The following is a 15,363-nucleotide window of genomic DNA, read 5'->3' as shown; positions in this document are numbered from 1 at the left end:
GACCCCAGGGGCTGCAGTGCCTGGAGCAGGGAGACAAGCCCAGCCCGCCCCATGGGACAGGAGTCACAGGAGCTGCCATTCCACCTTTTGAAACATTCTGGCAACCCAATTTTGCTTGAAAAACCCTGATCTTAACCCAGTGCCTGATGCTTCAGAAGATGATGTACCCTCTCCCCTCCCCCAGTGGACACTTATGGGCTAGCCTATTCATAGGTGAAACTTTTAACTTTGGGGACATTTATTACCTTTGGATAACTGGACATTTGGATAAAGGTAAATGATGATTTTAGCTGCAGCTTCACACTGAAATTTCTTTCAGTCACTGACCACGATGACATACTTCACTGGGAGTGAAAGCTCTATACCCAGCTAAAGTGATAATGTTTGATACTTTGACTCAGTGCTCTCCCTTAGTCCTGCATTCTTGTTTCTGATCTGACACTTAAAACCTCATTACCACATCATTTTGTTTGCCTTTTTTGAGCTTTTTTTGTTTTGTTTTACTGAATTTTGTGTCTAAATAAAAAGTTCTCTGTCATTTAACACGTGACCCACAAGCTTTACTCCTCTTCACATAATTTATTGGCATAGTGGTGGCTAATAGAGAGTTTTTGTCTGTACTATTATTTACTAGGGCTGTCGATTAATTGCAGTTAACTCACGCAATTAACTCAAAATTTAATCATGATTTAAAATAATTAATCGCACTGTTATACAATAGAATACCAATTGAAATTTATTAAATATTTTTGGATGTTTTTCTACATTTTCAAGTATATTGATTTCTAGTACACAGCACAGAATACAAAGTGTACAGTACTCACTATATAATTATTTTGATTACAAATATTTGTACTGTAAAAATGATAAACAAAAGAAATAGTATTTTTCAAGTCACCTCATACAAGTACTGTAGTGCAATCTCTGTATCATGAAAGTGTAACTTACAAATGTAGATTATTTTTGTTAAATAACTGTTTTGTTTTTGAGTGCAGTGTAAAACATTAGAGCCTAGAAGTCCACTCAGTCCTACTTCTTGTTCAGCCAATCACTAAGACAAACACATTTGTTTATGTTTACGGGAGATACTGCTGCCTGCTGCTTGTTTACAGCGATACCTGAAAGTGAGAACAGGTGTTCGCATGGCACTTTTGTAGCCAGTGTTGCAAGGTATTTACGTCTCAGATATGCTAAACATTTGTATGCAGCTTTATGCTCTGGCAGCCATTCCAGAGGTTCCATGCCGATGATGCTCATTAAAAAAATAATGCATTAATTAAATTTGTGACTGAATTCTTTGGGGGAGAATTGTATGTCTCCTGTTTTACCCACATTCTGCCATATATTTCATGTTATAGCCGTCTCGGATGATGACCCGGCACATGTTCGTTTTAAGAACACTTTCACAGCAGATTTGACAAAACGCAAAGAAGGTCCCAATGTGAGATTTCTAAAAATAGCTACAGCACTTGACCCAAGGTTTAAGAATCTGAAGTGCTAATCAAAATCTGAGAGGGACGAGGTGTGGAGCATGCTTTCAGAAGTCTTAAAAGAGCAACACTCAGATGTGGAAACTACAGAACCTGAACCACCAAAAAAGAAAATGAACATTCTGCTGCTGGCATCTGACTCAGATGATGAAAATGAACATGCATTGGTCCGTTCTGCTTTGGATCGTTATGGAGCAGAACCCGTCATCGGCATGGACGCATGTCCTCTGGAATGGTGGTTGAAGCATGAAGGGACATACGAATCTTTAGCACATCTGGCACGTAAATGTTTTGCGACGACAGCTACAACAGTGGCATGCAAACGCCTGTTCTCACTTTCAGGTGACATTGTAAACAAGAAGCGGGCAGCATTGTCTCCTGCAAATTGTAACCAAACTTGTTTGCCTGAGCGATTGGCTGAAGTAGGACTGAGTGGACTTATAGGCTCTAAAGTTACACATTGTTTTATTTTTGAATGCAGTTTTTTTGTACATAATTCTACACTTGTAAGTTAAACTTTCATAATAAAGAGATTGCACCACAGTACTTGCATTAGGTGAACCAAAATATTACTACTTTTGTTTTTTACAGTGCAAATATTTGTAATCAAAAATAAATGTAAAGTGAGCACTGTACACTGTGTATTCTGTGTTGTAATTGAAATCAATATAATTGAAAATATAGAAAACATCCAAAAATGTTTAAATAAATGGTATTCTATTATTGTTTAACAGCACGATTAATTTTTTTAATTGCTTGGCAGCCCTATTGTTTACCTGTTACTAGTGCACAAAGTGGCACTTCTTCCTCTGTGCTAGCTCGTTTAAGTTTGGCTTCAGTGAAGTGACTGCTATGCAAAGGTAGGTCTCCAGAGACTTGTTTGTGAGCTTGTTTCGAGTATCATTCTTGACTGTGCTTCTGACTACAAATCTGGATTTGTTCATTTATGGTGATCTGAACATTGAGAGTATCAGGAGGGAGAGTTTCTTAAGGTTTGGGTATTTTTCTGTGTCCAGATAATGTGTCCAGGATGTCATGATTTCGGTGTTCTTGAATTCATTCTTCAGCATGTCAGAGGTCTGCAAGTCGACTAGTTCTAGCTGCAGGGCCCCCTCATCTGTTACAGGGAGGACCATGTGGATGTGAGATGAGAAGTCATGCTCAGGTGGTATGGAGAAAGGATCATGTACAAAACCAGTTACATCCTTTGGCATGAAAAAAATCTCTAAATTGGGTGCTGAAGTTGTCCTGTCGCTGTTAAAGGCAGCTTGTCATGAGAGGACTGATCACAACTGTCTTCAGTGCTTATCAATGGTTGTGGAATTGAATAAAATGCAAAAGCTTCCCAGAGCTCAAATTCATGAGAAATATGTTCAACTTCTTCTGAAAAGCTTCTAGCTTCTTGACAAGGTTGCGGATTATCTTCTCCTGGCTTTGCAGCTGTACATTCAGGGTATTCAGATGGCCAAATAAGTTGCAAAGAAATACTGTTTTGACCATGAATTCAATATCTCTAGAAGGGCCAGATATTCAGATGCCTCCTTGTGGCTGCTCAACAGCTTGAGCCTAGAGCTTGCAGCAGCATGGCAGTGATGTAGCCTCACCAAGCCAGCGAATATCATTCTGGAGAAGATGATCTTCATGGTTTGCAGAGGACTCAGCAATCAGCTCACAAAATAGTCTCTGCTGCAGACTTGAGAAAGCTCTGATGAAATTGATTATTTTCATCCATCTCCTTATCGTCTTTCAGTTCCCCACTCAACTTGGCACACAGCACACTTTAGGGAGGGCTTTCGGCTGTGATGCTACTTCTGCTGGTTGTGCTGCAAGGCCCTTCCACTTGCCAGCAGTGAAGATTGCCATCTGTTAGCAGAAGGCAAATGTTGCTTAGTGAGAGTCGCTGTTTATCAAACGCTGCATTGATTTTCTTCAAATACGACATCTCCAGGGAAAAATGTTTCCGGGGCATCAAACTGAAAAGTTCTTCTCAGAAGGTTTGGCCATCAAAGTAGCTCACATTCAAACACAGCTGTGCTATGTCTTTATTGTAATTGATTAGTCAATGGCCACTGACACAAACTCAGCACCTCTCAGACCTTTCAACAATTAATGGAACACTTTGTCAAAACCTGGACATGGGTGCATTGTAGTCGTTTCTGATGGGAGCTTGCTTGACAGTGTTCGTGGTGACTGCCTTCATCTTCTCATCAGCTTCCACTTCCTGGAGAACAGCCCGCATACACTCTTCGATGATTTTGGAATGACTGAAGGGCTTCGTCTTTGATGCTAGAGTCCAGGCCACTCATAGAGAAGCCATAGCCATCTCCTGTTGTGATGCAGAACTCATGAGCATCTTACTTCCATAATTGTAAGATATGATCAGGAAGTCGACCTTTGATCACCTTGTCTCTGTGTTCAAAGGATAATTGTCATTGAAAGTTGATTGGTTCATATAAAAGTGGTATCTCAGGTTGTATTCCTTTATGACAGAAACACACCTGTTGCACAACAAGAACATTGGCTTCACTTTGGCTACATTTGGTAGAAGGAACAAATATTCATGATCAGTTCTTCATTAAATGATCAAGGGTGTGTGTGGAGTCACTGCAGGAGTCAGGTGCCTCCTTATTAATGCTTGAGTGGGAGGAAGATGGAGGAGTAGAGCAAGGGGTGACTCCCCCCAGAGCCTGTTTCATCCCTGCCTCCATCTACCTGTGTTCCCAGTTGGGGGCTTGGCTGTAAGGACAGAGCCCCTGGCTCTGTCTCCACCCCAGACACCCGGCATCACCAGCCCCGGTGCTCCCCTTGCTGCAGAGTCCTTGTGCTCACCTGCCTCTGAGTACCATTCCCAGTCAGCCACCCATCCCTATGGCCTGACACCTGCTGGCTCAGAAGATGCTCTGCAGCTTGGGAGGGAAAGGGGTTGCCTGGCAAGTGAGTTCAGGGTCCAGAGCTGGAGCCATGTAGTGGGGCCACCTTTACAATGGAGCCCCCAGTGGGGAGCAGGAGGGAACAGCTTATGCCCTGCAGGCTGGATGTGGCCCGTGGGCTGCCATCTGAGCAATGCTGGGTGAGTTCTTGACCCAGGGGTTGTGAACAGGGACAGTTGTTGCAACGCCCCTGGACCTTTCTTAGTGGCTGGATGGGAGAGGGGTCTTCAACTTCTTACTTTTTGTAGTATGGGGTCATAGTAGTGAAAAGTTTGAGAACCAGTGCCCTTAAAGTACTGGGTTTTATATCTCCACTTAAAAACAAAAGTGCCCTGTAAAGCTACTGTGGATGTTCTCATTATCCATATAGAAGTCTATACTTTTTGGAATCCCGTTAAACTCTTGGCTTCAGTAATGCTTTGGCAGTGAGTTGCAAATATTAGTTAATGCATTATATTAAAAAGTTTCTTTTGTTCACTTTTAAAAATTGCCATTCAGTTTCATTGGACGTCCCTTGTACTGTTATGAGAGGGTAAACAGGAGTGCTTGACCAACCTTCTCTGTACCATTCATTATCTTATGTACTTCTGTCATGTTCCCTCTTTGAGACTGTTTAGTGTAGAGAACAATCTTTTCATGCTTGCATTTCTTGACCCTGATTCCCCCTCTTATTTCTGCTATCACTTTTGAGCTAGGGTGGCCCACGTTGACCCAGGTAAGGGCAAACAATTGCTTTATATTTGAGGCGTTATGTTGTCACTTTTGTATCCCATTCGTTATACATTCTAACTTTTTGATTGCCTTTTTTTTTAAAACACTGCTGTGCATTGAACAGAGGGGGTTTTTTTGTTTGTTTTTCCATTGAACTGCCATAGTGACAGCAGGACTTTCCTGAATGATTGCTCGGTTCTAAATTGTAGGGTATTCCTTCAGATATTATTCAGATATTAGTGTATGAATAATTCAGATTATTCCTTCCAATGTACATTATCTTGCATTTGACAACATTGAATTTTATCTGCCTTTGTGCTGCCTATTTACCTAGCTTTGTTTAGGACCCTCTGAAGCTCTTCATTAATCTTGAGTGATCTAAAAAATTTTCTGCAAATTTTACCGCCTCCCATGCCCGCTCTCATTTGCTCATTAATAAATATTTTAAAATCATACCCTAGTATATAACTTTGAGACATCCCCTCTGACTCTTTGGACACACTGAAAATTGACTATTCCTACCATTTCTGTCTAATAGCCAGTTTCTAATCCAAGATGGAATGTTGCCACTTATGCCATGCATTAGATTTCTTAATAATATTTTTTTCCCCAAACGTCTTTTATAAACTCAAATTATGTCAACTGGTTCTCCTTATAGCTCTATTCACCTCCTCAAACAATCTGAGTAGATTAGAGGCACCATTTTTCTTCAGAGAAGCCATGCTATTTTGTGTATCTCACCATGCTCGTTTAGGTATTCTATTTTTAGCTGCTGTTCTAGCCAGTTTACTTACCTGATACTGAAGTAGGGATTACTGGTCTGTAATTCTCACTCCAACACTTTTTTTTTTTTTTTTAAATATATGCACAACCTTTTCTCCCCTCTAGTCCTTTGGTACTGTAGCGGACTTTAATGACAGATTGTGTATATTTGTTAGTGGTTTAGCCTATTAATTCTTAAATTCCTTTGGATTCTAATCCTAGTAACTTCTTGCTCTTTAACTCATCAGTTTGTTCCATTACCTTCTCATTTTGACAGCTCAATCTGATGTCTGTGATTTGAAAAAAAGTAGATCTGAGGAGGGTATTCCCCCCCCCAACATCTTTTGCAGTGAATTTTGATGCACAGACATAATCTTAGGTTGTGTGCCCTGTCTGTAGTCTCTTTACTTATTTTCTTAACACTGTTAGTTCAGTATATATAGTAGCTCATTTGCAGGCTTTCTGCTTCCAGTTTAAAGAATTTCTTGTTTGTTTTTGGTTTTTTGCACTTCAGATTCCCTCCTAGCCCTTGTAACTTGCATCTTACACTTTACCTGGCTTAGTTTAGTCTCCATCTGGAAGGCAACATGTTCTAATGGATAGGGCACTAAACTGAGAGTCAGCAGACCTGGGTAATATTCCTAGTTCTGCTAGTGACCTGCTGTGAAACATTTCAGCAAGTCCGTTTTACCCCGTACCTCAATTTTTCAAGCTAGAGGTAATGATACTGACTTTATTTGGTGAAGTGCTTTGAGTGTCATGGCTGAAAAACACTATTTAAGAGAGGATTATTTATTTATTTCTAAGGGCTTCACATTTCTGTTTTCTGAAGGACACCTCTAAAACTGTTGAGCTTTGCCATTTAACCGTACAGTCTGTCATTTGTGTTTTCTTACCTTCTTGATTCTTTTTTGCTTAATGGTATGGTGTGTTTAAATAGCCTACATGCTGAGTTCTAGGATTTTAATTTCCTTTTACTTCTGACGAGCTGCTTGCTTTTTATTTAATTTAATTTTTTAAATCCTCTTCAAGTTTATTATTAGATCTAGTCTTTGGCATGATTATTTCCCTGAGGCTGTGGAACTTACTTATGTTATGGTGACTCTTGCTTAATGGCTCAACTGTAGTTACTACTTTAATCATCTCCTGTGTGTTGCTATTCTTGACTTAGAACTAAGTCTTTTCTCTTATGTGTTCTAGCACTATCTGTTCCAAGAAGCAATCATTTATGGGGTCGAGAAATTGCCTTACCCCTCCTTGTCTTTTTGTGACATTTGACCAATTTATGTATGGGTAGTTGAAGTTACCTATTATAATTTTTTAGACTTAGTTGCTTTGTTGTCCCTCACATTATGTACTTACTACTAGCTTTCACATTAAGAAAGATTATGTTTTGTGTTCTTTTGATGTGAGAATTGTGTTGGTATATGTTCAGCTGTATGGTCCTCTACACTAAGAAATCTTGTCTTGAGATTCTGTAGTGGTCTTCCTTTCTCATGTAGCCTCTAACCAGGTCTTACACTATCACATTAATCGTCGTCATTATATCATGTTTCAATAATGTCTTTTATGTTAAGGCCGCTTTCTGTTGTTAGGCATTTTAGTTCACTTGTTTTTTGCTTTTAAGCATATGTACTGGAGTTTTATGCTATTTTATAGTTTATTTTTGGCCTTGTACCTCTTTTAACTCCTTAGTCTGATCCCCTGTTACTCTTCCAGAATTTTGCCTCTGTGATCTCAACTAGTCACTCCTTCAGTACAGCTGTATTCTTATTCTTTATTGGTTACAGAATTTCTTTTGTATTTTCCCAGTCTCCTCATCAGATACTGTGGCTTCCCCCAAGCTCCTACTTCAAATAAGACCCCAAAGCCTTGTTAATTTTCTCTGTCCTCAGGCTGGTTCTATTTTTGTTAGTGGAGCTTATTGTTCTGCATAGGCTGTCCCTTCCCTCCAAGTTCCCCAGCATCTAGTAAATGTAAACATCTCCATTATTCTCCATGCTCTCACTTATACACTGAGATTTTGAAATGAGGCCTGCCGTGCTGGCCCAGTTTTTAGAAAGAGATGCTATGGAGGCCAGGATTCAAAGTTTCCTTCCCCCCTGTCCTTCACCACTAATATTCTAAATTTAACTTCCAGGATGACTTCTCTGTCTCTCTTACCAATATGGCATGTCCTATAAGCAAATCCCCAGCATTTGCTATAAGTCTGTCTAGATGTCTCACGAGATCTTTTACCTGCATGTTCAATAGTCAGATTACCAAATAGATTTCATGGTCACCACGTGCTGAACTGTTGATATTTCTAGTTATTTAATCTGTAACCCCATTTCCTGGAGTGACTGCCATGATGAGTAAGAAATAATAGTGGGTTCCAAGTAGGGGAAATTAGTCCTGCTCTTCCACATTGGCTTCACTGGGAGACTGGCTTTCTCAGCTGGAGGATTGGGGCAGCTAGTTCATAGGTGGGTTCAGCTTTCAGTGTTTTGTCTCTAAATATTTCTATTTGAATAATTCTAGTCTTAGGATGCTGCATTTGCCATAAGGCAAGCAGTCACGTATTCTTCACTCTATGCAGTAAGCTGGATGCCCCTCATCGTGATTGATCTGCTGCTGACATTCTACTGCCATAATTTAAGCAGGAGTTTTTCCTCTGTATATTAGATTGAATGAACTAGTTTAGAAGGGTACCTACCTTAGTACCAGACTTCCACTTGGGCCACTCTTCCTGTGCTAACTCTTAGTCATGCTCTCTACTCAAGTGCAACTCCTTTCTTTTTTAATTGTGAAGGTTCTTACATCTCTGTAGTCTTGGTGGTAAGACACTGGTTATGTTAACGATTGAGTGAGATGGGGGTGGGGTGGGGAGTTAAGACTTTCAGAAAGGGAGGCAGGAGAGGAGAGGGAAATATGGACCTCTCCAGCAAGGGAGGGAGTTGAGAGGGTTTTCTGTTGATGCCTGTTATATTCTGCCCTTTCAGGTGTCACTCATAGGTGTTTGTAGTTTTACCACTTTCATCTCATTCAGGGGATCATTTCTCTCGTCACCAAAAACTGCATCATAACCACCGTGCTTACAGCTGAGGACTTGGTGCAACATGTTTAATTATATTTTTGTTCATGCTGGAGGGCTTCTGATGGTAGAAGAGAGCTGAACATTTGCCTAACCTGGCAAGTAAGCTTCATTAGTTGGGTACTATTAATCTGCTGCTCACCATGGAGTTAAAATGGAAAATTTGTCATGTGTTATTCCTTAACTTCTTTCTTCAGTGGGATCTTCGAACGTTCCATTTGCTGCACACGGTACCAGCATTGGATCAGTGTCGTGTAGTCTTCAACTACACTGGCACAGTTATGTATGGAGGTAGGATGTCCCTTAGTATTGCACCATGGCATTGTTGTTCTCCTCAATCTCCTTGGATTTGGCAGTAGAAGCCAAGGGTGGGGATGTTCTTTCCCTCATGTTCATAGTAAAGCAGACAAACTGAAACTTTTCCCAGCCAATACTTTGTAACTTACAAGAGGAAAGAGTGCGGTAGTTGTCTTCAGTCATTTTTAAGGGAGGTTGCAACTCATAAAAGCTATGGTGAATCATTGCATGGTGGGGACCTGTAGTGTCCACCAGCTCTGTAAGGTGCTGTTTAGAACTTCACTGGCTACACTTTACCTGTCCCTGTAGTAGTCGTATCTGACTTGACAGTGTGGAACTTTACTGTCAGTGCAGCTTCTATTAATCTGACGCTGCTGGATAGAGCAACGTGTTAAGGATACATGGCCGCTGAACTTCAAGGGGAATCTGAACCACTGGTTTTAGCAGTTTCTGGGGATTTTGGAACATAAGGAAATATACTGGCCACTCTTGCAGTTTTGAACCAATCTACAGTCAGATTATGATACAGATTGTTTCCTTTTGGAGTACATTAAATTCATGGAATATCAGGGTTGGAAGGGACCTCAGGAGGTCATCTAGTCCAACCCCATGCTCAAAGCAGGACCAATCCCCAATTTTTGCCCCAGATTCCTAAATGGCCCCCTCAAGGATTGAACTCACAACCCTGGGTTTAGCAGGCCAATGCTCAAACCACTGAGCTATCCCTCCCCCCAGAATCCTCTAGAAAGCAGTGACTCTTTGGGCTGTGAGCAAGTTGCTTTAAGGAACAGAGTGAGTAAACACTCACTCAGCTGCATTAAAAGAACATTAAGTTGCAATGTCAAGTAGTCCAAAGTTAGGAAATGCCACAATTAAGATGGTCTGTGCAATTTTAATTAGGCCTCCTTTGCATATGCATTATGATAGTCTTTAATTACATTCCTTATACACAAATTCAGAATTTCCTGTTCTAACAACTAGATGTTTTTTCCCTGCTCATAGGAGACCCAGGGGTCCTGACTCAAAATCATCTGCTCATAATTTGTAGGGAGAGGTTTTTTTAAAAATCTGTTTATTTAGTAAGCTTTAATAGGAGGCACAAAGAACAGTTAGGCACTCTACTCCCACCAAAGGTCAATAGGAGTTGGGCTTCAAACTCCATTTGTGCCTTTGAAAATTTTCCTCATAGTTTGTCCTTTGTATTTGTTTTTTTTAATGTTCATGTTTACTTAGAACTTACCCTTTCTCTTGCCCCTAACATGACATCAGGACTAGTGTACTTCCATGAAATTGCCATATTTTTTCTGCATGACTACTTTTATTGCTGGCAACTAGGAAATTTAATATTTTAGGTAGCTTTCTGTCACCTCAGTGATGCCATGGTCAGTTTGCAAGGTTAAAATTCAGCTCTCTGAAAAGAGAAGGATTTGTAATGCAGAAGTTTGGCTTGTAATAATTTGGGAAAGACTCTGCTTCCATTTATTTGCTAATCTTCGTAACCTTCAATGTTGTGAAAGACAACTTGGGAACAGTACTTGTTGGTTAAATGGGGTTTTGCCAAATTATTAAAAACAAAAACCTAAAAAAACTCCCCATCATAGTAGTGTGTGGACCCTGACAGGATCATAAAATGATTAGAGATAGTGTTATAAATGGGACATGGACTTGCCTAATAGTCTTTCCCTTGTCAGCTATGTTGCAGGCGGATGATGAAGATGACCTACTGGAGGAGAGGATGAGAAGCCCCTTTGGGTCATCCTTCAGGACATTCAATGCAACGGACTATAAACCTATAGGTGAGGATGAAGGTGCAGTTGCCAGGGGTTGGTTTGTGGGTTTGGTGCAGGTTGACTTAGATTTTTCTTTATTTAACCCCACCTGTTACCTCACCACAATATCTTATGAAAACAAATTCTGCTTAATATACCCTGTTCCAAGCACAAAGTTTGTCTTCAACACTAAATTAGCTTCAATAGAATTTCTGCTCCAGTACATGATTTCTTCTCCTCACGCACTCTGTAGCCTACAGTCACTGCTCTGGCTTTCCTCCCACCAAGTCAGACATGAATCTGAGAAATAGTCAGTGGTATGGTCTAGGCTTTAATTGCGCAGCTTCATGAAAGATCCCATTTTTCTCCCCTACATTCCCCTCTCCCATCAGGATCTGTTCCTATCTGTAGCTCAGATGTCTGTCAGTTCAGCCTCCAACCGGCGGTGCTCCTGGAGCTGAGCTCAGTGCAGCAGTAACAGGAGTGAGTAAACATGGCCTCTGGCTTTCATGTGCTGAGATGAGAAAAGATGGCCCACATCTCTGTCCATCTCAGTCACTATCTCATTGGAAGTTGAGGGGCCAACTTGGTCTCTCCCCTTCTCAGAAAACCCAGTAGCCATATTTGCACAGAGATGGGGGCGCTATGGAAATCAGTGTGAGAACTGACTAGCTTAGTGTATCAGCTTAGAAATATTCTCCATTACTGGTTGAAATTAGATAGATGTGCTAAACATGCTTTTGTTTTAGCTATAGCTGTCCAGGCATATTTGTATATTGTATATTTGGCAAAGCATTGAATAACCTGCTGGTAACCATTAAGTTCACTTTGTGTTGTTTTCTAGCCACCATTGATGTAAAACGGAATATCTTTGATTTGTGCACGGACAGCAAGGATTGCTATTTGGCTGTTATTGAGGTAAAGGATCTGAGATAGTTGGGGAAGAGTAAATACCAGTATTTGTGGCTATGGTCTGAGAGCAATGCTTTAAAAAAATAAACACTTACCTTTATTGGAGCTGGGAGTTCTGGAGCTCCTACTATCCATCTCAGATGTCTTATGCACTGGTGCTTTGATGTGGATAGGGGAGTACTAATCAGTTCCCTATACCCCATCCCTTGTGCTTAAATTCAGTGCTGTCTCGGTCTCTCTAGCATATGCACGTTTTTGGGACTTATTGGAACCCTTCACCTGCATTCCTCAAACATTATCTTGCTTTAAAAGAAATATACTGCAGAGGGAGGTGTCCTCCTCACAAGCAGGGAGAAATACATTTTTATTCTGATTCTCTAGTCTTTTGTTGTTGAAACTTGCACAAAAACGGAAACTCTCTCTGTCTGGTGCACCCAGAGCTTTTATTTGGGCCTCTCTTACCCTCCCTGTTTCTTCTTGGTAAGAAGGAAGCTGTGGACTTCTTGAAGTTAGGGGCTTGATGCAGGAATTTCTGGGTGACGTTCTATGGCCTGTGTATGCAGGAGATCAGACTGGATGGTCACAATGGTCCCTTTTGGCCTTAATCAATGCATCTGTAACTTGTAATGATCTGAGTTTCTCCATTAACCTCTAGTGATGGAGTGGCTAACAGGCTTGTATTAGTTGTCTTTTTTTTGTTTTTGTTTTGTGAGCTATTTATGGATCATTATAAAATCATTTCCTTCCCAACTTAGAAGCAGTTTTTAACTTTTGATAAGGCTCTCGCCTCATGCTTCATACAGAGTAGCACCATAATACTAGCCTTGGAATTACTGTGCTGTTCCTGGCACAGAAACAGGGTTTATGCTTAGGGGCACGATCAACAGTAATGCCATGGTCCTAATGCAAACTATTAGTGTATCAGCAGTTGGCCTATAAGAGTGGAGAGTTCAAATCCCACTTGGGACAAACTGCTTTGTTTCTAAAGCAGCGGTTGTTGGCAAAGTTGAGGAGGGAGAGAATCTAAAGGGAAGCTGGCATGCAGTTTCAGAGAGTGTGAACAAACCCAAAGTTGGACACGGGTGTTGAATGGTCAAAATGAAGGTTTATGAGGTATAAAATTCTGTGATAGGAATCTTTGTTGGGAGTGGCATAGATGCTAGAATCTCAAAGCCAAACCTTTTATGCTGCTCCTGAGGTAATTCTCGCAACATAACAGCATAATCATTAGTACTAATTACACTGTGTATGTAAGTAGCAAATAAAAAAGATAAAATGCCTTTTTGTTGTTTGTTCTTGGTCATAACCTCTCTTCTGTAATAGAGATCATGATAGAGTTGAGTTACATAAGAAAGCATAAACAGTTCCACTAGGTACTAACTGCTGTGTTGGGGGTTTTCTTCAGAATCAAGGGAGCATGGATGCCATGAACATGGATACAGTTTGCAGGCTCTATGAGGTAGGCAGGCAGCGTTTGGCAGAAGATGAAGAGGATGAAGAGGAAGATCAGGTGAGTACTGTAGAGTCATTTTGATTGTTGCAGTCCAGTTCTAATCAAACTCTTTTCACCCATAGCTGGAATGCTGGGAGCTGCTGCTTGTTAAAATATTACTATAAAAAAGCAATTCTGTAGGATAGTGTTCTTTTTTTTCTGGCTGTCTTTAAGTACATATTTCCAAATCTTTAGGTTTAAGATTGGCTTGGTCATTTATGATTTGTAACCCTTGTATAAATAGGATATGGAGCACAGTATTGCATTGTGAAATTGCACAGTGTTTCTGTGTAATAAAGATGTTTATGAAATTTGGTAACATCTATAGGTTTATATTGGGATGCACTAATATCATCTGGCTTAAACTAAGCATTTGACCTCTGGATTCACTGTGTCTGACAATCTATAAAAGAGCGAAGAATTATTATTACTCAGGATACAGTAGGTAATATGATTATCTGCTATGCTACAGCACATTCTATAGTCAGTTTTCAGGAGACCTCTTGGTGCCAGGCTTCATAGAACTGCCAAGCACATTCTGCTTTGGTTGCAGGAGAAGGGAAATAAATATATATATCCCAAAAGACGTGGAGTGGTTTATTGTCACCTTTTTGGTGTTTGTATTGTGATACATTGATGTCTGCATCATGGAAACACAGCTGATTTTTCTTTTTTCCTCTGTGTTGGCATGGTGAGGGGGCTGTAAAGAGAAGTTTGATTTCTTCAGACTACACAGAAAGCTGGGGTTTTGGTGTTCATTCCACTTTCTTAATCTCCTTTTGTTAAAATAAAACTGCTTTACTGGCTTTCAGAGGAACATTTGATAATAGCATCCATGGAGACTGGAGTTTCAGTCTAATCAGTGGATTTATGCTCTCTATAATATTGGTAGTACCTCATATCACCTACACAAATTAGATTGGGAGAATGCTTTTCTTTTTCATCCCTGATACCACATTGATTCAAATGTTGTGTTATGGGGCAGTGGGTGCTTTATTATGAAGTAGGAATTATCTGCCACTGTTTGAGGCACACCACCAGACTGGATGGATCTGGTTTAGTAACTCTATAGAACAGCAAAAATACTTTCTAATAGAAGAAGTACTAGTTGTTGTCCTTTCCAAATAATAATCCAAATTTTGACTACCTAATAGCCAGCCAACATCTATCCCAGAGCACATGTATGTGTAAAATAATGGTTTTTGGCTGTAGTCAGTGAGTGTGCCTCATGTTCATGTCTGTTTCCTCCTAAATTAATTTAATGTGTTCAGCATCCTTGTGGTAAACTTCATCATGATTTTGACAAATCTACAAAATACACTTACTGTAAAACTTTTTTTTGTATAGCTATTTCCATTTTTCACAGACAGCATTTACCAGTTGTTACCAGGCAAATATCACTGTTCTCTTATCCTAAATATAGGAAAATACTATAGTATCAGATACTAGCACATGGTGATGGTTGGTGGTAGTCATTGACTTTTCAGTGGTGATGTGTGTGTTTGCGTGGTGCCCTAAATGAACTTCTGTTTGTATATCTACGTCTCAGGCACTGTTTGTGTACTGAAAAGCTATCACAAAACCTCTGAAGTAACAAAGCAGAATTGCTTTTTCGTTTGGTACTGTGGCATCAATTGCAGAATAAGAGCATGCGGTTGATGTATGCATTTATTGCTCTTGACTGTCTTTGTCCCTTGACTTTATTAAAATGCAGTCACTTTTACAATGACTTTTTGAGGCTGTCAACATCAGTCTTGGGTATGAGGGAGATTAGTTTTAATGTAAATTACATAAAAGCTACCCAAATTCCAGTCACTGTATATTTAGCAAAATCTAAACCAGAAACATACATCCTTTTTGTTTCTGGTAACCTTTTCTCCATTGCTTCCCTTTGTTTGGTCCAGTAGGTTGACTTGCAGATTTACAG

The 15,363-nt window shown here is 40.2% G+C and overlaps 1 protein-coding gene across 2 annotated transcripts in view; it reads left to right on the top strand.

The window, feature by feature from the left end:
• Positions 1-15,363, top strand: part of DCAF1 (DDB1 and CUL4 associated factor 1) — a 104,272-nt gene that overhangs the window by 54,630 nt on the left and 34,279 nt on the right. For both annotated transcript variants that reach the window (XM_077821325.1, XM_077821326.1), the window contains 4 exons: positions 9,164-9,257; positions 10,955-11,059; positions 11,877-11,950; positions 13,350-13,454. In XM_077821325.1, coding sequence (XP_077677451.1) covers positions 9,164-9,257; positions 10,955-11,059; positions 11,877-11,950; positions 13,350-13,454 — 378 coding nt within the window. The remainder of the gene's footprint in view (positions 1-9,163; positions 9,258-10,954; positions 11,060-11,876; positions 11,951-13,349; positions 13,455-15,363) is intronic.

Source organism: Eretmochelys imbricata, chromosome 7 (assembly GCF_965152235.1).
Source record: "Eretmochelys imbricata isolate rEreImb1 chromosome 7, rEreImb1.hap1, whole genome shotgun sequence".
In the NCBI taxonomy this organism is placed as follows: domain Eukaryota; kingdom Metazoa; phylum Chordata; order Testudines; family Cheloniidae; genus Eretmochelys; species Eretmochelys imbricata.
Note: the sequence above shows the minus strand (reverse complement) of the source record. Positions and strands in the feature narration are given on the sequence as shown.